The 24,361-nt window shown below is 39.8% G+C and overlaps 1 protein-coding gene across 1 annotated transcript; it reads right to left on the bottom strand.

The window, feature by feature from the left end:
* Nucleotides 1–1,714: 1,714 nt before the first annotated feature.
* Nucleotides 1,715–9,440, bottom strand: CREBL2 (cAMP responsive element binding protein like 2). The gene is made up of 4 exons (XM_073650455.1): nucleotides 9,211–9,440; nucleotides 7,130–7,327; nucleotides 3,268–3,411; nucleotides 1,715–2,109 (listed from the first exon to the last, which is right to left on the bottom strand). The coding sequence occupies exons 1-3, from the start codon at nucleotides 9,223–9,225 to the stop codon at nucleotides 3,271–3,273; spliced, it is 354 nt and encodes a 117-aa protein (XP_073506556.1). The 5' UTR covers nucleotides 9,226–9,440; the 3' UTR covers nucleotides 1,715–2,109; nucleotides 3,268–3,270.
* Between the last annotated feature and the right edge of the window lie 14,921 nt (nucleotides 9,441–24,361).

Genomic DNA, 24,361 nt, shown 5'->3' on the forward strand with positions numbered 1-24,361 from the left:
GCCCTCCCGGCTCACGGGCCCCATAACAGTGGCGTGGCCTGCCGCCATTAGCGGTACGCCACTGCTCCTCACCATCGTGACTCTGAGTGTATGACACCATACACTTTGCATTATCTGCACACTGCTATCTACCATCCTCACAACTCAAACGTCTCCTGCAGTATAGGTTCTCCCTACCCATATGAAAAGGTTCATCGTTATATCTGATGATAAAGGAAAAATGTCCTCAATTGTAGACATTTTTTCAATGAATATCAAGTTTTTTCATTTTGACCCACCGTGTATTTGAGTTTGACATCCCTGCTTTATATCCTCTGCTCCTTTCATCATTTTGATGCTTCACATTCTCCTCTGATCCTTTCAGGAGAACGATGCTTCACATTCTCCTCTGATCCTTTCAGGAGAACGATGCTTCACATTCTCCTCTGATCCTTTCAGGAGAACGATGCTTCACATTCTCCTCTGATCCTTTCAGGAGAACGATGCTTCACATTCTCCTCTGATCCTTTCAGGAGAACGATGCTTCACATTCTCCTCTGATCCTTTCAGGAGAACGATGCTTCACATTCTCCTCTGATCCTTTCAGGAGAACGATGCTTCACATTCTCCTCTGATCCTTTCAGGAGAACGATGCTTCACATTCTCCTCTGATCCTTTCAGGAGAACGATGCTTCACATTCTCCTCTGATCCTTTCGTGAGAACGATGCTTCACATTCTCCTCTGATCCTTTCGTGAGAACGATGCTTCACATTCTCTGATCCTTTCATGAGAACGATGCTTCACATTCTCCTCTGATCCTTTCATGAGAACGATGCTTCACATTCTCCTCTGATCCTTTCATGAGAACGATGCTTCACATTCTCCTCTGATCCTTTCATGAGAACGATGCTTCACATTCTCCTCTGATCCTTTCAACACGAAGATGCTTCACATCTTCCTCTGATTTTTTCATCACGACGATGCTTCACATTCTCCTCTGATTCTTTCATCAGAACAATTCTTCAAAAACATCCTCTATAGAATTATCCTTTACGCCACTGATCCTTTTTAATCAGAACGATTCCTCACATCCTCCTCTGCCTATTTAATTGGAACAAGTTTTTGCATCCTCCTTTGATCCCTTTCATCAAAACGATTTTTTTGGTGTCAGTGTCCGAGGGTTGTGATTATTTTAATAAAACACTGGTCACTTCTTAAGAGATTATTTTATTGCACTTTTTTTCTGTACAGAAATCCCATTTAATTGTACTGTCCCTTTAATTAACCGGTCACATTCAGTTCTGTGCTATTAAGACCAGACAGCCATCAGTCTGACACCCCCCCCTTAAAATATGAACTCTTCTGGAGTGCCCCTTTAACTTCTTTACATTACAGGATGCTAATCACTGCAAGCGGCGACAACCACTCATCAATTCTTAAAGAGGCGGCTTGTCAGGAGGAAAACTCTTCTACTCTCTGCCCTGCTCAGCTGAAAATAGCATATAAGATAAGGGGATCTACATAGGGTGGAGTTACCCTTTAAGGCAGGAAGCGTTAATGTTGCGGTTAGCGCAGTGATCGGATTGTTTGGGCCATGCTGATCATTTTCTGGATGGGACAGATGAGGAGTCGCTTACTATCCGCCTTACAAGGCACTATGTACGTGTACTGCTGCGATGTAGCAGAGCTGTAAAGCGACCGGACTGACAACATCAAGCAAAACGGACGCCCGGGAGCAGCAGACAAACCCATTTAATGCACATTTCCATCACCCCCCAGGACTCCTCCATAAAGTGACCTGCACCGTGCGGCATTCTGGAGCGTGTAGTGCACCTGCACAGAACAGTGAGGAAACACTGAAAGCGGAACACCGAGTATCTAACCCTTAGAACCTATGAGGAAGCGCCCTCTGTCTCCTGCCTGGTGCGGACGGGGCGGTGACGCGCGGTCACAAACACAGGAGGGGTGCGGCGGAGCCAACGTGACTTCCATTTCTGTCTGATGTTATGATCGGGGGGAGGGCTCGGCTCCGGGGAAGTGGGTGGGAAATCTTAGCTGCCAGACCCTCATTCTTCCACGTAGTCGTCTGTGCTGAGACCTTTTCAACAAAATAAAACAGTGAGCGGCTCCTTTAAAAAAATAAAAAAGAAAGCAAATTATTTCATTTCCCAGTCCTAGACATCGTATTTAGGACAGATCCGCAATGTGGCCCCCATAAAGTCTAATCAACCCGTACGTCACCTCCGAGGACCCTGGAGGGGACAGATGGGGCTAGAAATTGAGTCTCTGACTACACAGAGCTTGTTTGTAGTCTGTTACCGTGGAGACACAGATTTGTATAGAAGCTAAAGACAAAAAAAAAAATAGAATCAGTGCTGCTGTCAATCACTGACTCCTGCAGCTTGTGCATTAAGGTTCCCTGCAGCATGATGGCAGGGAGCCAGTGGGTTACCATGACAGCAGAGAGGCTGTGCAGACCCCCTATGGCGTCCATCCTGGTCCTCCTATGAAGCCCATCCTCAGGCCGGGCTTCTTAGGAGACTAGAAGTTATAATATATACTGCAGGATAAGCGATTGCTAAGGGGGACTTATTAAAAAAAAAAATATATATATATATATATATATATATATATATATATATATATATATATATATATATATATATTATATATAAAAAAAAAATACAATAAAAATAAAAATGAAATCAAAACATAATTACCCCAAAATGGTATAAAAACTATAGAAAAAAAAAAACCATCTAAAATATATAAATAATATAAATATATAAAATAAACCCTCACATGTTTGGTATCGCCTTAATCGTGCTGCCCGGGAGAATAATGTGAGCAACAATGAAAGAGGTAAAAACAAAACCCCAAAAATACAAAATGTCCGAACTGTGTTTTTTTTTTTTTTTTTTTTTTCGCCACCATTTCATCCCATTTGGATTTTTTTTTTATTTATTTCGTTTTTCAGTCTATTATATGATAAAAATGAACGGTGTCATTTATAACTACGAAAAAAGAAAAAAAAAAAGTCGAAGGAAAAATATAAAAGTTATGGATCATGGAAGAAGAGGAAAGACAAAATGAAGGTGCAAAAAAAAAAATAATTAAGATAAAAAGAGACAATAAAAATGGTTTTCTGGTGATAATGGGAGTATATGGATGGGATATTTTTGGCATGTCGTCAGACCCCCGGACCACCAGGTGAGCTGGTGAAATAAGGGTTAAAGTAGTGTTTTTGGGTAACGGGGGGTGATTAGTCCAGATAAGCAGCTACTTACTCCTCATTTCTCCGCGGGTTCGGCCTTTATGGATCTTTGCTGTTTGCTGGAGTTCGGGGATTTGTTCAGTTCCTCCCCGGTGAGAAGAGCTCGGATCTCAGACGGGATTTTCCCTTGGTCCATGGCTTTACACCACTGCTTGTACTGGGGGGAGCAGAGAACAGGGGGACACGTCATAATGGGGCGACATATTACACAACCAGAAGGGGAAAATTACGTTATATTCTGATAGATCAGACTTTTTCGGACGCGCCGACACCAAACTTGTTTATTTTTAAGATTTGAAAAGGAGGGGGAAGATTGAAACTTTTGGCCCGGGGGGGCTGCTGAAGGAGGCGGCTGCCATCTTTGTCCTCCTACATGCAGTACAGACCAAAAGTTTGGACACACCTTCTCATTTAAAGATTTTTCTGTATTTTCATGACTATGAAAATTGTACATTCACACTGAAGGCATCAAAACTATGAATTACCACATGTGGAATTATATACTTAACAAAAAAGTGTGAAACAACTGAAAATATGTCTTATATTCTAGGGTCTTCACAGTAGCCACCTTTTGCTTTGATGACGGCTTTGCACACTCTTGGCATTCTCTTGATGACCTTCAAGAGGTAGTCACCGGAAATGGTCTTCCAACAATCTTGAAGGAGTTCCCAGAGATGCTTAGCACTTGTTGGCCCTTTTGCCTTCACCCTGCGGTCCAGCTCACCCCAAACCATCTCGATTGGGCTCAGGTCTGGTGACTGTGGAGGCCAGGTCATCTGGCGTAGCCCCCCATCACTCTCCTTCTTGGTCAAATAGCCCTTACACAGCCTGGAGGTGTTTGGGGTCATTGTCCTGTTGAAAAATAAATGATTGTCCAACTAAACGCAAACCGGATGGAATAGCATGCTGCTGCAAGATGCTGTGGTAGCCATGCTGGTTCAGTATGCCTTCAATTTTGAATAAACCCCCAACAGTGTCACCAGCAAAGCCCCCCCACACCATCACACCTCCTCCTCCATGCTTCACGGTGGGAACCAGGCATGTAGAGTCCATCCGTTCACCTTTTCTGCGTCGCACAAAGACACGGTGGTTGGAACCAAAGATCTCAAATTTGGACTCATCAGACCAAAGCACAGATTTCCACTGGTCTAATGTCCATTCCTTGTGTTCTTTAGCCCAAACAAGTCTCTTCTGCTTGTTGCCTGTCCTTAGCAGTGGTTTCCTAGCAGCTATTTTACCATGAAGGCCTGCTGCACAAAGTCTCCTCTTAACAGTTGTTGTAGAGATGTGTCTGCTGCTAGAACTCTGTGTGGCATTGACCTGGTCTCTAATCTGAGCTGCTGTTAACCTGCGATTTCTGAGGCTGGTGACTCGGATAAACTTATCCTCAGAAGCAGAGGTGACTCTTGGTCTTCCTTTCCTGGGGCGCTCCTCATGTGAGGCAGTTTCTTTGTAGCGATTGATGGTTTTTGCAACTGCACTTGGGGACACTTTCAAAGTTTTCCCAATTTTTCGCACTGACTGACCTTCACTTCTTAAAGTAATGATAGCCACTCATTTTTCTTTACTTAGCTGCTTTTTTCTTGCCATAATACAAATTCTAACAGTCTATTCTGTAGGACTATCAGCTGTGTATCCACCAGACTTCTGCACAACACAACTGATGATCCCAACCCCATTTATAAGGCAAGAAATCCCACTTATTAAACCTGACAGGGCACACCTGTGAAGTGAAGACCATTTCCAGTGACTACCTCTTGAAGCTCATCAAGAGAATGCCAAGAGTGTGCAAAGCAGTCATCAAAGCAAAAGGTGGCTACTGTGAAGACCCTAGAATATAAGACATATTTTCAGTTGTTTCACACTTTTTTGTTAAGTATATAATTCCACATGTGGTAATTCATAGTTTTGATGCCTTCAGTGTGAATGTACAATTTTCATAATCATGAAAATACAGAAAAATCTTTAAATGAGAAGGTGTGTCCAAACTTTTGGTCTGTACTGTACATACAGTTATATGAAAAAGTTTGGGCACCCCTATTAATCTTAAGCTTAATGTTTTATAACAATTGGTGTTTTTGCAGCAGCTTTTTCAGTTTGATCTATGTAATAACTGTTGGACACAGTAATGTTTCTGCCTTGAAATGAGGTTTATTGTAGTAACAGAAAATGTGCAATCTGCATTTAAACACAATGTGACAGGTGCATAAGTATGGGCACCCCACCAGAAAAGTGACATTAATATTTAGTAGATCCTCCTTTTGCCTCTAGTCGCTTCCTGTAGCTTTTAATGAGTTCCTGGATCCTGGATGAAGGTATTTTTGACCATTCCTCTTTACAAAACAATTCCAGTTCAGTTAAGTTTGATGGTCGCCGAGCATGGACAGCCCTCTTCAAATGATCCCACAGATGTTCAATGATATTCAGGTCTGGGGACTGGGATGGCCATTCCAGAACATTATAATTGTTCCTCTGCATGAATGCCTGAGTAGATTTGGAGCGGTGTTTTGGATCATTGTCTTGCTGAAAGATCCATCCCCTGCGTAACTTCAACTTTGTCACTGATTCTTGAACATTATTGTCAAGAATCTGCTGATACTGAGTGGAATCCATGCGTCCCTCAACTTTAACAAGATTCCCAGTGCCGGCATTGGCCACACAGCCCCAAAGCATGATGGAACCTCCACCAAATTTTACTGTGGGTAGCAAGTGTTTTTCTTGGAATGCTGTGTTTTTTTGCCGCCATGCATAACGCCTTTTTGTATGACCAAACAACTCAATCTTGGTTTCATCAGTCCACAGGACCTTCTTCCATAAAGAAATTGGCTTCTCCAAATGTGCTTTTGCATACCTCAGCCGTTTGTGGCGTGCTTGCAGAAACGGCTTCTTTCGCATCACTCTCCCATACAGCTTCTCCTTGTGCAAAGTGCGTTGTATAGTTGACCGATGCACAGTGACACCATCTGCAGCAAGTTGATGCTGCAGCTCTCTGGAGGTGGTCTGAGGATTGTCCTTGACTGATCTCACCATTCTTCTTCTCTGCCTTTCTGATGTTTTTCTTGGCCTGCCACTTCTGGCCTTAACAAGAACTGTCCCTGTGTTCTTCCATTTCCTTACTATGTTCCTCACAGTGGAAACTGACAGGTTAAATCTCTGAGACAGCATTTTGTATCCTTCCCCTGAACAACTATGTTGAATAATCTTTGTTTTCAGATCATTTGACAGTTGTTTTGAGGAGCCCATGATGCCACTCTTCAGAGGAGATTCAAACAGGAGAACAACTTGCAAGTGGCCACTTTAAGTAGCTTTTCTCATGATTGCATACACCTGGCTATGAAGTTCAAAGCTCAATGAGGTTACAAAACCCAAAAAAAGTGCTTTAGTAAGTCAATAAAAAGTAGGTAGGAGTATTTAAAACAAGAAAATGATAAGGGTGCCCATACTTATGCACCTGTCAAATTTTGTTTGAATGCAGATTGCACATTTTCTGTTAGTACAATAAACCTCATTTCAAGGCAGAAACATTACTGTGTCCAACAGTTATTACATATATCAAACTGAAATAGCTGTTGCAAAAACACCAATTTTTATAAAACATTAAGCTTAAGATTAATAGGGGTGCCCAAACTTTTTCATATAACTGTAGGTATGAAGTACGGGTTCACTGAAGTATTTAGAAGATCGGGAAGTAGTCAAATTTTTGCGTATTTAATTCTTGCAGACTTAGTACCCCCGGAGGCGATGACGGCTCGGTGAGATTTACCAGTCTGGATCCTGGGCAGATTAGCTCACATACAACTGTAACAGACCCCCAGGATGTGGTCGCTGCTGATTTTCAATAGGTGAGACACGGAAGGACGGGGGGTGGGATTTACCATCTCCAGCTCCTCCCGCAGCGCACAGATGGCTCGCTCCCGGCTGGACACCAGCTCCTCCAGGTACTGGTAGCGCTGTTTCTTCCGCGCTCGACATTCCCGTGCGCTCTGCCGGCTCCGCTCTAGCTTGGCCTTCAGATCGATCTTGGCCGGTTTCCTCCCTCTCTTCCCCGGCTTCTTGACCTTTCCGCCACAGACCTAGTGAGGGACGGAGCAGATACTGGATGTGAGAAATCACCCAGGAACCCTCACATCCATACCTCCCGCACGCTCACACCTCCTGCACGCTCATAGCACCCGAACACTCAGATTACTGGCACGCTCACACCTCCCGCAAGCTCACACCTCCTGCACGCTCATAGCACCCGAACACTCAGATTACTGCCACGTTCATACCTCTCGCACGCTCAGATTACTGGCACGCTCATACCTCCAGCACGCTCATGCTTTCCGCACGCTCATGCCTCCTGCACGCTCAGATTAGTGGCACGCTCATACCTCCCGCACACTCAGATTACTGGCACGCTCATGCCTCCTGCACGCTCAGATTACTGGCACGCTCATACCTCCCGCACGCTCAGATTACTGGTACGCTCATGCCTCCAGCATGCTCATACCTCCTGCACGCTCAGATTAGTGGCACGCTCATACCTCCCGCACACTCAGATTACTGGCACGCTCATACCTCCTGCACGCTCAGATTACTGGCACGCTCATACCTCCCGCACGCTCATACCTCCCGCACGCTCAGATTACTGGCACGCTCATGCCTCCCGCACGCTCAGATTAGTGGCACGCTCATACCTCCCGCACGCTCATACCTCCCGCACGCTCATGCCTCCCGCACGCTCAGATTATTGGCACGCTCATGCCTCCCGCACGCTCAGATTTCTGGCACGCTCATTCCTCCCGCACGCTCAGATTATTGGCACGCTCATGCCTCCAGCACGCTCATACCTCCTGCACGCTCAGATTAGTGGCACGCTCATACCTCCCACACACTCAGATTACTGGCACGCTCATACCTCCTGCACGCTCAGATTACTGGCACGCTCATACCTCCCGCACGCTCAGATTACTGGCACGCTCATACCTCCCGCACGCTCAGATTACTGGCACGCTCATGCCTCCCGCACGCTCAGATTACTGGCACGCTCATGCCTCCCGCACGCTCATGCCTCCCGCACGCTCAGATTACTGGCACGCTCATGCCTCCCGCACGCTCAGATTACTGGCACGCTCATACCTCCCGCACGCTCATGCCTCCCGCACGCTCAGATTATTGGCACGCTCATGCCTCCCGCACGCTCAGATTTCTGGCACGCTCATGCCTCCCGCACGCTCAGATTTCTGGCATGCTCATGCCTCCCGCACGCTCAAGCCTCCCGCACGCTCAGATTAGTGGCACGCTCATGCCTCCCGCACGCTCAGATTAGTGGCACGCTCATGCCTCCCGCACGCTCAGATTTCTGGCACGCTCATGCCTCCTGCACGCTCAGATTAGTGGCACGCTCATGCCTCCCGCACGCTCAGATTAGTGGCACGCTCATGCCTCCCGCACGCTCAGATTAGTGGCACGCTCATGCCTCCCGCACGCTCAGATTTCTGGCACGCTCATGCCTCCCGCACGCTCAGATTAGTGGCACGCTCATGCCTCCCGCACGCTCAGATTAGTGGCACGCTCATGCCTCCCGCACGCTCAGATTTCTGGCACGCTCATGCCTCCCGCACGCTCAGATTAGTGGCACGCTCATGCCTCCCGCACGCTCAGATTTCTGGCACGCTCATGCCTCCCGCACGCTCAGATTTCTGGCACGCTCATGCCTCCCGCACGCTCAGATTTCTGGCACGCTCATGCCTCCCGCACGCTCATGCAGCCTGACTCGCTCTCATTGTGCGACTATCATTACTCCGGTCACATCCAGAGCTGCAGTCACTATTCTGCTTGTTTGGTGGGGGCTTCCCCCTCCTGTGTGGTCCCCAGGGGCCCCTCCATCCCAGCAGATGAGTCCAGTAACCGCTGCCTGGTAATGATGGGCATGTATCTGGACATTACACTGATGAGGGTGTCCGCCTCTTACCTTGCTTTCCTCCATGTTGCTGATCCCTTGTATGAAGCCCTGCCGGGCCCCTGACTCGTCCTGGGGCCCCTGGTCCAGCTCTAAAAAGACTTTTGTGGAAGAGCCCAGTTTGTTTACAATAGCTCAGCTGACTCCTGCTATTTAATCGGGAAGTGGCGCTGTACCTTATGGGAACTGTAGTTCTCCAGCCAATAGACTGGTTAGAAAAAAAATAGCTGCGCGGACTACTTCTCCCATCAACGCCCGCGCCGCTGGGCCGTCTGTAGAAGCTGCGTCAGAGATGTTATGTACAAGTCATTTGGCGGCGCGCCACCAGGCGGCGGAGGTGAGCGGCTGCAGGGAGTACAGGACCGGTATCCGGTCATCACTAGTGTCCTCTCCTCAGAGGGCGCAGTTTCTACGGCGCCGCCATATTGTTGTAGACCAGCTCGTTACATTCCAGCGGCGATAGACTAGTCTCTGTGACCGGAGACTGACAGCGCTTCCCCCTAAGAAGACAAATGCGAGTGCTTACCCATAGCGACCAATCAGGGCGTTACTTTCGGTTTCAAGATGGGAGATGGAAACTCGTTGCTAAGGGTAACAGCTGTATTATATTTTTCTATCAGCATTAGTATTCATAAAGCTTATACTGTAATATGCCGCGAGCAGGGGGACTACAAGGAGCAGCAACACCTGCTAGTGTATCTGCACGGCAATACAATGCAATACTGTACTGGGCAGTAATAGATGGTGGCCGGATTCTAACGCATCGGGTATTCTAGAATATGTATGCGGCCGACCGGGCGCAATCAGCAGAGCGGGGTTTAAATTTGGCGCCAAAATCGCTGATTGGTCGGCAGCGGAGAGCACGACCAATCAGCGAATCCTATTAGTGAGGACCGGGGAGCGCCGCTGCCTGTGCGGCTACTTCCGCTGCGAGAACCCAGGACATGAGCGACTGCTCGCAGCAGAAGTATCCGGACCCGCAGCGCCGCTCCCCGGTCCTCCCTTCACACCCTAGCCGCTGATCTCCCCACAGTATCCGCATGGTGTTACAAAGATCCGGACATTTGTGTTAAAAATCGCTGATTGGTCGCGGGCGCTGCCCGCGACCAATCACCGATTTGGGCGCCAAATTTAAATATCGGCCGCGACCAATCACCGATCTTGCAGACACATTTAAACACCGCTGTGCTGATTGGTTGCCGACGCTGGGCGCGACCAATCACCGATTTGGGCGCCACATTTAAATAGCGTCCACGACCAATCAGCACAGCGGTGTTTAAATGTGTCTGCAAGATCGGTCATTGGTCGCGGGCGCTATTTAAATGTGGGCAGAGGCCGCGACCAATCAGCAGAGCGGTGTTTAACTTTTGGTCCAAGATCAGTGATTGGTCGCAGCGAGAGATCGCGACCAATCATCGAATCGTATTGCTGAGGACCAGGGAGCGGAATCGTATTAGTGAGGACCGGGGAGCGCCGCTGCCTGTGCGGATACTTCCGCTGCGAGAACCCGGGAGATGAGCGACTGCTCGCAGCAGAAGTATCCCAACCCGCAGCGGTCGGGAGATGAGCGCCTCGTGCCGGTCATCTCCCCGCTGCATCGCCGCTGAGCTCCGTCCCGCAGATGAGCCGCTAACGGCCGCCATCTTTTTTCAGAAATCCCGCAGCGCTGATTGGCCGCTGCCGGACCAATGAGCGACGCGGGATTTCCTGGACAGACAGGCAGAAAGACAGACGGGATAAGACAATTATATATATAGATTATTAACCCCTGTTATTACAGTGTGGTGGTTATTATATCACATTATTACCCTGTTATTACAGTGCGGTGGTTATTATATCACATTATCACCCTGTTATTACAGTGCAGTGGTTATTATATCACATTATTACCCTGTTATTACAGTGCAGTGGTTATTATATCACATTATTACCCTGTTATTACAGTGCATTGGTTATTATATCACATTATTACCCTGTTATTACAGTGCAGTGGTTATTATATCACATTATTACCCCCTGTTATTACAGTGCAGTGGTTATTATATCACATTATTACCCCGTTATTACAGTGCGGTGGTTATTATATCACATTATTACCCTGTTATTACAGAGCATTGGTTATTATATCACATTATTACCCTGTTATTACAGTGCAGTGGTTATTATATCACATTATTACCCCCTGTTATTACAGTGCGGTGGTTATTATATCACATTACCCTGTTATTACAGTGCAGTGGTTATTATATCACATTATTACCCCCTGTTATTACAGTGCAGTGGTTATTATATCACATTATTACCCCGTTATTACAGTGCAGTGGTTATTATATCACATTATTACCCCGTTATTACAGTGCGGTGGTTATTATATCACATTATTACCCCGTTATTACAGTGCGGTGGTTATTATATCACATTATTACCCTGTTATTACAGTGCGGTGGTTATTATATCACATTATTACCCTGTTATTACAGTGCGGTGGTTATTATATCACATTATTACCCCGTTATTACAGTGCGGTGGTTATTATATCACATTATCACCCTGTTATTACAGTGCGGTGGTTATTATATCACATTATTACCCTGTTATTACAGTGCGGTGGTTATTATATCACATTATTACCCTGTTATTACAGTGCGGTGGTTATTATATCACATTATCACCCTGTTATTACAGTGCGGTGGTTATTATATCACATTATCACCCTGTTATTACAGTGCGGTGGTTATTATATCACATTATTACCCTGTTATTACAGTGCGGTGGTTATTATATCACATTATCACCCTGTTATTACAGTGCGGTGGTTATTATATCACATTATCACCCTGTTATTACAGTGCGGTGGTTATTATATCACATTATTACCCTGTTATTACAGTGCGGTGGTTATTATATCACATTATTACCCTGTTATTACAGTGCGGTGGTTATTATATCACATTATTACCCTGTTATTACAGTGCAGTGGTTATTATATCACATTATTACCCTGTTATTACAGTGCGGTGGTTATTATATCACATTATTACCCTGTTATTACAGTGCGGTGGTTATTATATCACATTATTACCCTGTTATTACAGTGCGGTGGTTATTATATCACATTATTACCCCGTTATTACAGTGCAGTGGTTATTATATCACATTATTACCCTGTTATTACAGTGCGGTGGTTATTATATCACATTATTACCCTGTTATTACAGTGCGGTGGTTATTATATCACATTATTACCCCGTTATTACAGTGCAGTGGTTATTATATCACATTATTACCCTGTTATTACAGTGCGGTGGTTATTATATCACATTATTACCCTGTTATTACAGTACAGTGGTTATTATATCACATTATTACCCCGTTATTACAGTGCAGTGGTTATTATATCACATTATTACCCTGTTATTACAGTGCGGTGGTTATTATATCACATTATTACCCTGTTATTACAGTGCGGTGGTTATTATATCACATTATTACCCTGTTATTACAGTGCGGTGGTTATTATATCACATTATTACCCTGTTATTACAGTGCAGTCGTTATTATATCACATTATTACCCTGTTATTACAGTGCGGTGGTTATTATATCACATTATTACCCCGTTATTACAGTGCGGTGGTTATTATATCACATTATTACCCTGTTATTACAGTGCAGTCGTTATTATATCACATTATTACCCTGTTATTACAGTGCGGTGGTTATTATATCACATTATTACCCTGTTATTACAGTGCGGTGGTTATTATATCACATTATTACCCTGTTATTACAGTGCGGTGGTTATTATATCACATTATTACCCCGTTATTACAGTGCGGTGGTTATTATATCACATTATTACCCTGTTATTACAGTGCGGTGGTTATTATATCACATTATTACCCCGTTATTACAGTGCAGTGGTTATTATATCACATTATTACCCTGTTATTACAGTGTGGTGGTTATTATATCACATTATTACCCTGTTATTACAGTGCAGTGGTTATTATATCACATTATTACCCTGTTATTACAGTGCGGTGGTTATTATATCACATTATTACCCTGTTATTACAGTGCAGTGGTTATTATATCACATTATTACCCTGTTATTACAGTGCAGTGGTTATTATATCACATTATTACCCTGTTATTACAGTGTAGTGGTTATTATATCACATTATTACAGTGCAGTGGTTATTATATCACATTATTATCCCCTGTTATTACAGTGCAGTGGTTATTATATCACATTATTACCCCCTGTTATTACAGTGCAGTGGTTATTATATCACATTATTACCCTGTTATTACAGTGCGGTGGTTATTATATCACATTATCACCCTGTTATTACAGTGAGGTGGTTATTATATCACATTATTACCCTGTTATTACAGTGCAGTGGTTATTATATCACATTATTACCTTGTTATTACAGTGCAGTGGTTATTATATCACATTATTACAGTGCGGTGGTTATTATATCACATTATTACCCCCTGTTATTACAGTGCGGTGGTTATTATATCACATTATTACCCCGTTATTACAGTGCGGTGGTTATTATATCACATTATTACCCCGTTATTACAGTGCAGTGGTTATTATATCACATTATTACAGTGCAGTGGTTATTATATCACATTATTACCCCGTTATTACAGTGCAGTGGTTATTATATCACATTATTACCCCCTGTTATTACAGTGCATTGGTTATTATATCACATTATTACCCCCTGTTATTACAGTACAGTGGTTATTATATCACATTATTACCCCGTTATTACAGTGCGGTGGTTATTATATCACATTATTACCCCGTTATTACAGTGCAGTGGTTATTATATCACATTATTACCCCCTGTTATTACAGTGCAGTGGTTATTATATCACATTATTACCCTGTTATTACAGTGCAGTGGTTATTATATCACATTATTACCCTGTTATTACAGTGCAGTGGTTATTATATCACATTATTGCCCTGTTATTACAGTGCAGTGGTTATTATATCACATTATTACCCTGTTATTACAGTGCAGTGGTTATTATATCACATTATTACCCCGTTATTACAGTGCAGTGGTTATTATATCACATTATTACACTGGTATTACAGTGCAGTGGTTATTATATCACATTATTGCCCTGTTATTACAGTGCGGTGGTTATTATATCACATTATTACCCTGTTATTACAGTGCAGTGGTTATTATATCACATTATTATCCTGTTATTACAGTGCGGTGGTTATTATATCACATTATTACCCTGTTATTGCAGTGCGGTGGTTATTATATCACATTATTACCCCGTTATTACAGTGCAGTGGTTATTATATCACATTATTACCCTGTTATTACAGTGCAGTGGTTATTATATCACATTATTACCCCGTTATTACAGTGCGGTGGTTATTATATCACATTATTACACTGTTATTACAGTGCAGTGGTTATTATATCACATTATTACCCCCTGTTATTACAGTGCAGTGGTTATTATATCACATTATTACCCCGTTATTACAGTGCAGTGGTTATTATATCACATTATTACACTGTTATTACAGTGCAGTGGTTATTATATCACATTATTGCCCTGTTATTACAGTGCGGTGGTTATTATATCACATTATTACCCTGTTATTACAGTGCAGTGGTTATTATATCACATTATTATCCTGTTATTACAGTGCGGTGGTTATTATATCACATTATTACCCTGTTATTACAGTGCGGTGGTTATTATATCACATTATTATCCTGTTATTACAGTGCGGTGGTTATTATATCACATTATTGCCCTGTTATTACAGTGCAGTGGTTATTATATCACATTATTACCCTGTTATTACAGTGCGGTGGTTATTATATCACATTATTACCCTGTTATTACAGTGCAGTGGTTATTATATCACATTATTATCCTGTTATTACAGTGCGGTGGTTATTATATCACATTATTACCCTGTTATTACAGTGCGGTGGTTATTATATCACATTATTACCCCCTGTTATTACAGTGCAGTGGTTATTATATCACATTATTACCCCCTGTTATTACAGTGCAGTGGTTATTATATCACATTATTATCCTGTTATTACAGTGCGGTGGTTATTATATCACATTATTACCCTGTTATTACAGTGCAGTGGTTATTATATCACATTATTACCCTGTTATTACAGTGCGGTGGTTATTATATCACATTATTATCCTGTTATTACAGTGCAGTGGTAATTATATCACATTATCACCCTGTTATTACAGTGCGGTGGTTATTATATCACATTATTACCCTGTTATTACAGTGCAGTGGTTATTATATCACATTATTACCCTGTTATTACAGTGCAGTGGTTATTATATCACATTATTACCTTGTTATTACAGTGCGGTGGTTATTATATCACATTATTACCCTGTTATTACAGTGCGGTGGTTATTATATCACATTATTACCCTGTTATTACAGTGCAGTGGTTATTATATCACATTATTACCCTGTTATTACAGTGCAGTGGTTATTATATTACATTATTACCCTGTTATTACAGTGCAGTGGTTATTATATCACATTATTACCCTGTTATTACAGTGCAGTGGTTATTATATCACATTATTACCCTGTTATTACAGTGCAGTGGTTATTATATCACATTATTACCCCCTGTTATTACAGTGCAGTGGTTATTATATCACATTATTACCCTGTTATTACAGTGCAGTGGTTATTATATCACATTATTACCCCCTGTTATTACAGTGCAGTGGTTATTATATCACATTATTACCCTGTTATTACAGTGCGGTGGTTATTATATCACATTATCACCCTGTTATTACAGTGCGGTGGTTATTATATCACATTATTACCCCCTGTTATTACAGTGCAGTGGTTATTATATCACATTATTACCCTGTTATTACAGTTCGGTGGTTATTATATCACATTATTACCCTGTTATTACAGTGCGGTGGTTATTATATCACATTATCACCCTGTTATTACAGTGCAGTGTTTATTATATCACGTTATTACCCTGTTATTACAGTGCGGTGGTTATTATATCACATTATCACCCTGTTATTACAGTGCGGTGGTTATTATATCACATTATTACCCCCTGTTATTACAGTGCAGTGGTTATTATATCACATTATTACCCTGTTATTAGAGTTCGGTGGTTATTATATCACATTATTACCCTGTTATTACAGTGCGGTGGTTATTATATCACATTATCACCCTGTTATTACAGTGCGGTGGTTATTATATCACATTATTACCCCTTGTTATTACAGTGCAGTGGTTATTATATCACATTATTACCCTGTTATTACAGTTCGGTGGTTATTATATCACATTATTACCCTGTTATTACAGTGCGGTGGTTATTATATCACATTATCACCATGTTATTACAGTGCGGTGGTTATTATATCACATTATTACCCTGTTATTACAGTTCGGTGGTTATTATATCACATTATTACCCCCTGTTATTACAGTGCAGTGGTTATTATATCACATTATTACCCTGTTATTACAGTTCGGTGGTTATTATATCACATTATTACCCTGTTATTACAGTGCGGTGGTTATTATATCACATTATCACCATGTTATTACAGTGTGGTGGTTATTATATCACATTATTACCCTGTTATTACAGTGCGGTGGTTATTATATCACATTATTACCCTGTTATTACAGTGCAGTGGTTATTATATCACATTATTACCCTGATATTACAGTGCAGTGGTTATTATATCACATTATTACCCCTTGTTATTACAGTGCAGTGGTTATTATATCACATTATTACCCTGTTATTACAGTGCAGTGGTTATTATATCACATTATTACCCCCTGTTATTACAGTGCAGTGGTTATTATATCACATTATTACCCTGTTATTACAGTGCGGTGGTTATTATATCACATTATTACCCTGTTATTAGAGTGCGGTGGTTATTATATCACATTATTACCCTGTTATTACAGTGCAGTGGTTATTATATCACATTATTACCCTGTTATTACAGTGCGGTGGTTATTATATCACATTATTACCCTGTTATTACAGTGCGGTGGTTATTATATCACATTATTACCCTGTTATTACAGTGCAGTGGTTATTATATCACATTATTACCCTGTTATTACAGTGCAGTGGTTATTATATCACATTATTACCCTGTTATTACAGTGCAGTGGTTATTATGTCACATTATCACCCTGTTATTACAGTGCGGTGGTTATTATATCACATTATTACCCCCTGTTATTACAGTGCAGTGGTTATTATATCACATTATTACCCTGTTATTACAGTGCGGTGGTTATTATATCACATTATTACCCTGTTATTACAGTGCAGTGGTTATTATGTCACATTATCACCCTGTTATTACAGTGCGGTGGTTATTATATCACATTATTACCCCCTGTTATTACAGTGCAGTGGTTATTATATCACATTATTACCCTGTTATTACAGTGCAGTGGTTATTATATCACATTATCACTCTGTTATTACAGTGCGGTGGTTATTATATCACATTATTACCCCCTGTTATTACAGTGCAGTGGTTATTATATCACATTATTACCCTGTTATTACAGTGCGGTGGTTATTATATCACATTATTACCCCCTGTTATTACAGTGCAGTGGTTATTATATCACATTATTACCCTGTTATTACAGTGCGGTGGTTATTATATCACATTATTACCCTGTTATTACAGTGCAGTGGTTATTATGTCACATTATCACCCTGTTATTACAGTGCGGTGGTTATTATATCACATTATTACCCCCTGTTATTACAGTGCAGTGGTTATTATATCACATTATTACCCTGTTATTACAGTGCAGTGGTTATTATATCACATTATCACCCTGTTATTACAGTGCAGTGGTTATTATATCACATTATTACCCTGTTATTACAGTGCAGTGGTTATTATATCACATTATCACCCTGTTATTACAGTGCGGTGGTTATTATATCACATTATTACCCCCTGTTATTACAGTGCAGTGGTTATTATATCACATTATTACCCTGTTATTACAGTGCGGTGGTTATTATATCACATTATTACAGTGCGGTGGTTATTATATCACATTATTACCCTGTTATTACAGTGCGGTGGTTATTATATCACATTATTACCCCGTTATTACAGTGCAGTGGTTATTATATCACATTATTACCTCCTGTTATTACAGTGCAGTGGTTATTATATCACATTATTACCCTGTTATTATAGTGCGGTGGTTATTATATCACATTATTACCCTGTTATTACAGTGCAGTGGTTATTATATCACATTATTACCCCCTGTTATTACAGTGCGGTGGTTATTATATCACATTATTACCCCCTGTTATTACAGTGCAGTGGTTATTATATCACATTATTACCCTGTTATTACAGTGCGGTGGTTATTATATCACATTATTACCCTGTTATTACAGTGCGGTGGTTATCATATCACATTATTACCCCGTTATTACAGTGTAGTGATTATATCACATTATTACCCCGTTATTACAGTTCGGTGGTTATTATATCACATTATTACCCTGTTATTACAGTGCAGTGGTTATTATATCACATTAATACCCTGTTATTACAGTGTAGTGGTTATTATATCACATTATCACCCTGTTATTACAGTGCGGTGGTTATTATATCACATTATTACCCTGTTATTACAGTGCAGTGGTTATTATATCACATTATTACCCCCTGTTATTACAGTGCAGTGGTTATTATATCACATTATTACCCCGTTATTACAGTGCGGTGGTTATTATATCACATTATTACCCTGTTATTACAGTGCGGTGGTTATTATATCACATTATTACCCTGTTATTACAGTGCGGTGGTTATTATATTACACTATTACACTGTTATTACAGTGCTGTGGTTATTATATCACATTATTACCCTGTTATTACAGTGCAGTGGTTATTATATCACATTATTACCCTGTTATTACAGTGCAGTGGTTATTATATCACATTATTACCCCTTGTTATTACAGTGCAGTGGTTATTATATCACATTATTACCCCCTGTTATTACAGTGCAGTGGTTATTATATCACATTATTACCCTGTTATTACAGTGCAGTGGTTATTATATCACATTATTACCCTGTTATTACAGTGCAGTGGTTATTATATCACATTATTACCCTGTTATTACAGTGCAGTGGTTATTATATCACATTATTACCCCTTGTTATTACAGTGCGGTGGTTATTATATCACATTATTACCCCTTGTTATTACAGTGCAGTGGTTATTATATCACATTATTACCCTTTTATTACAGTGCAGTGGTTATTATATCACATTATTACCCCCTGTTATTACAGTGCAGTGGTTATTATATCACAATATTACCCTGTTATTAGAGTGCGGTGGTTATTATATCACATTATTACCCTGTTATTACAGTGCTGTGGTTATTATATCACATTATTACCCTGTTATTACAGTGCAGTGGTTATTATATCACATTATTACCCTGTTATTACAGTGTAGTGGTTATTATATCACATTATTACCCCCTGTTATTACAGTGCAGTGGTTATTATATCACAATATTACCCTGTTATTAGAGTGCGGTGGTTATTATATCACATTATTACCCTGTTATTACAGTGCTGTGGTTATTATATCACATTATTACCCTGTTATTACAGTGCAGTGATTATTATATCACATTATTACCCCGTTATTACAGTGCAGTGGTTATTATATCACAATATTACCCTGTTATTAGAGTGCGGTGGTTATTATATCACATTATCACCCTGTTATTACAGTGCAGTGGTTATTATATCACATTATTACCCTGTTATTACAGTGCAGTGGTTATTATATCACAATATTACCCTGTTATTAGAGTGCGGTGGTTATTATATCACATTATCACCCTGTTATTACAGTGCAGTGGTTATTATATCACATTATTACCCTGTTATTACAGTGCTGTGGTTATTATATCACATTATTACCCTGTTATTACAGTGCAGTGGTTATTATATCACATTATTACCCTGTTATTACAGTGCAGTGGTTATTATATCACATTATTACCCTGTTATTACAGTGCAGTGGTTATTATATCACATTATTACCCTGTTATTACAGTGCGGTGGTTATTATATCACATTATTACCCCCTGTTATTACAGTGCAGTGGTTATTATGTCACATTATCACCCTGTTATTACAGTGCGGTGGTTATTATATCACATTATTACCCTGTTATTACAGTGCAGTGGTTATTATATCACATTATTACCCTGTTATTACAGTGCAGTGGTTATTATATCACATTATTACCCTGTTATTACAGTGTAGTGGTTATTATATCACATTATTACCCCCTGTTATTACAGTGCAGTGGTTATTATATCACATTATTACCCTGTTATTACAGTGCAGTGGTTATTATATCACATTATCTACCTGTTATTACAGTGCAGTGGTTATTATATCACATTATTACCCTGTTATTACAGTGCTGTGGTTATTATATCACATTATTACCCTGTTATTACAGTGCAGTGGTTATTATATCACATTATTACCCTGTTATTACAGTGCGGTGGTTATTATATCACATTATTACCCCCTGTTATTACAGTGCAGTGGTTATTATATCACATTATTACCCTGTTATTACAGGGAAGTGGTTATTATATCACATTATCACCCTGTTATTACAGTGCAGTGGTTATTATATCACATTATTACCTTGTTATTACAGTGCGGTGGTTATTATATCACATTATTACCCTGTTATTACAGTGCGGTGGTTATTATATCACATTATTACCCTGTTATTACAGTGTAGTGGTTATTATATCACATTATTACCCTGTTATTACAGTGCGGTGGTTATTATATCACATTATTACCCTGTTATTACAGTGCAGTGGTTATTATATCACATTATTACCCTGTTATTACAGTGCAGTGGTTATTATATCACATTATTACCCTGTTATTACAGTGTAGTGGTTATTATATCACATTATTACCCCCTGTTATTACAGTGCAGTGGTTATTATATCACATTATTACCCTGTTATTACAGTGCAGTGGTTATTATATCACATTATTACCCTGTTATTACAGTGTAGTGGTTATTATATCACATTATTACCCCCTGTTATTACAGTGCAGTGGTTATTATATCACATTATTACCCTGTTATTACAGTGTAGTGGTTATTATATCACATTATTACCCCCTGTTATTACAGTGCGGTGGTTATTATATCACATTATTACCCCCTGTTATTACAGTGTGGTGGTTATTATATCACATTACCCTGTTATTACAGTGCGGTGGTTATTATATCACATTATTACCCCCTGTTATTACAGTGCAGTGGTTATTATATCACATTATTACCCTGTTATTACAGTGCGGTGGTTATTATATCACATTATTACACTGTTATTACAGTGCAGTGGTTATTATATCACATTATTACCCCCTGTTATTACAGTGCGGTGGTTATTATATCACATTATTACCCCCTGTTATTACAGTGCAGTGGTTATTATATCACATTATTACCCTGTTATTACAGTGCGGTGGTTATTATATCACATTATTACCCCCTGTTATTACAGTGCGGTGGTTATTATATCACATTATTACCCCCTGTTATTACAGTGCGGTGGTTATTATATCACATTATCACGCTGTTATTACAGTGCGGTGGTTATTATATCACATTATTACCCTGTTATTACAGTGCAGTGGTTATTATATCACATTATTACCCTGTTATTACAGTTCGGTGGTTATTATATCACATTATTACCCTGTTATTACAGTGCAGTGGTTATTATATCACATTATTACCCTGTTATTACAGTGCAGTGGTTATTATATCACATTATTACCCTGTTATTACAGTGCAGTGGTTATTATATCACATTATTACCCCCTGTTATTACAGTGCAGTGGTTATTATATCACATTATCACCCTGTTATTACAGTGCAGTGGTTATTATATCACATTATTACCCTGATATTACAGTGCAGTGGTTATTATATCACATTATTACCCTGTTATTACAGTGCAGTGGTTATTATATCACATTATCACCCTGTTATTACAGTGCAGTGGTTATTATATCACATTATCACCCTGTTATTACAGTGCAGTGGTTATTATATCACATTATTACCCCTTGTTATTACAGTGCAGTGGTTATTATATCACATTATTACCCTGTTATTACAGTGCAGTGGTTATTATATCACATTATTACCCTGATATTACAGTGCAGTGGTTATTATATCACATTATTACCCCTTGTTATTACAGTGCAGTGGTTATTATATCACATTATTACCCTGTTATTACAGTGCAGTGGTTATTATATCACATTATTACCCTGATATTACAGTGCAGTGGTTATTATATCACATTATTACCCCCTGTTATTACAGTGCAGTGGTTATTATATCACATTATTACCCCCTGTTATTACAGTGCAGTGGTTATTATATCACATTATTACCCTGTTATTACAGTGCAGTGGTTATGATATCACATTATTACCCCCTGTTATTACAGTGCAGTGGTTATTATATCACAATATTACCCTGTTATTAGAGTGCGGTGGTTATTATATCACATTATTACCCTGTTATTACAGTGCTGTGGTTATTATATCACATTATTACCCTGTTATTACAGTGCAGTGGTTATTATATCACATTATTACCCCCTGTTATTACAGTGCAGTGGGTATTATGTCACATTATCACCCTGTTATTACAGTGCGGTGGTTATTATATCACATTATTACCCCCTGTTATTACAGTGCAGTGGTTATTATATCACATTATTACCCTGTTATTACAGTGCGGTGGTTATTATATCACATTATCACCCTGTTATTACAGTGCAGTGGTTATTATATCACATTATCACCCTGTTATTACAGTGCGGTGGTTATTATATCACATTATCACCCTGTTATTACAGTGCAGTGGTTATTATATCACATTATCACCCTGTTATTACAGTGCAGTGGTTATTATATCACATTATTACCTTGTTATTACAGTGCGGTGGTTATTATATCACATTATTACAGTGCGGTGGTTATTATATCACATTATTACCCTGTTATTACAGTGCGGTGGTTATTATATCACATTATTACCCCGTTATTACAGTGCAGTGGTTATTATATCACATTATTACCCCCTGTTATTACAGTGCAGTGGTTATTATATCAGATTATTACCCTGTTATTACAGTGCGGTGGTTATTATATCACATTATTACCCTGTTATTACAGTGCAGTGGTTATTATATCACATTATTACCCCCTGTTATTACAGTGCGGTGGTTATTATATCACATTATTACCCCCTGTTATTACAGTGCAGTGGTTATTATATCACATTATTACCCTGTTATTACAGTGTGGTGGTTATTATATCACATTATTACCCTGTTATTACAGTGCAGTGGTTATTATATCACATTATTACCCTGTTATTACAGTGTGGTGGTTATTATATCACATTATTACCCTGTTATTACAGTGTAGTGGTTATTATATCACATTATCACCCTGTTATTACAGTGCGGTGGTTATTATATCACATTATTACCCTGTTATTACAGTGCAGTGGTTATTATATCACATTATTACCCCCTGTTATTACAGTGCAGTGGTTATTATATCACATTATTACCCCCTGTTATTACAGTGCGGTGGTTATTATATCACATTATTACCCCGTTATTACAGTGCAGTGGTTATTATATCACATTATTACCCTGTTATTACAGTGCGGTGGTTATTATATCACATTATTACCCTGTTATTACTGTGCGGTGGTTATTATATTACATTATTACACTGTTATTACAGTGCTGTGGTTATTATATCACATTATTACCCTGTTATTACAGTGAAATGGTTATTATATCACATTACCCTGTTATTACAGTGCAGTGGTTATTATATCACATTATTACCCTGTTATTACAGTGTAGTGGTTATTATATCACATTATTACCCTGTTATTACAGTGCAGTGGTTATTATATCACATTATTACCCTGTTATTACAGTGC

Source organism: Phyllobates terribilis, unplaced genomic scaffold (genome assembly GCF_046119375.1).
Source record: "Phyllobates terribilis strain yellow unplaced genomic scaffold, ASM4611937v1 Scaffold_10__3_contigs__length_209671492, whole genome shotgun sequence".
Lineage (NCBI taxonomy): Eukaryota > Metazoa > Chordata > Amphibia > Anura > Dendrobatidae > Phyllobates > Phyllobates terribilis.

What these genes read in the sequence shown, in the direction of transcription:
- CREBL2 (XM_073650455.1), bottom strand. An exon ending in TGCGGGAGGAGCTGGAGATG is followed by an intron (nt 3,412 to 7,129) that starts GTAAATCCCACC and finishes TGCTCCCCCCAG; the next exon opens with TACAAGCAGTGGTGTAAAGC.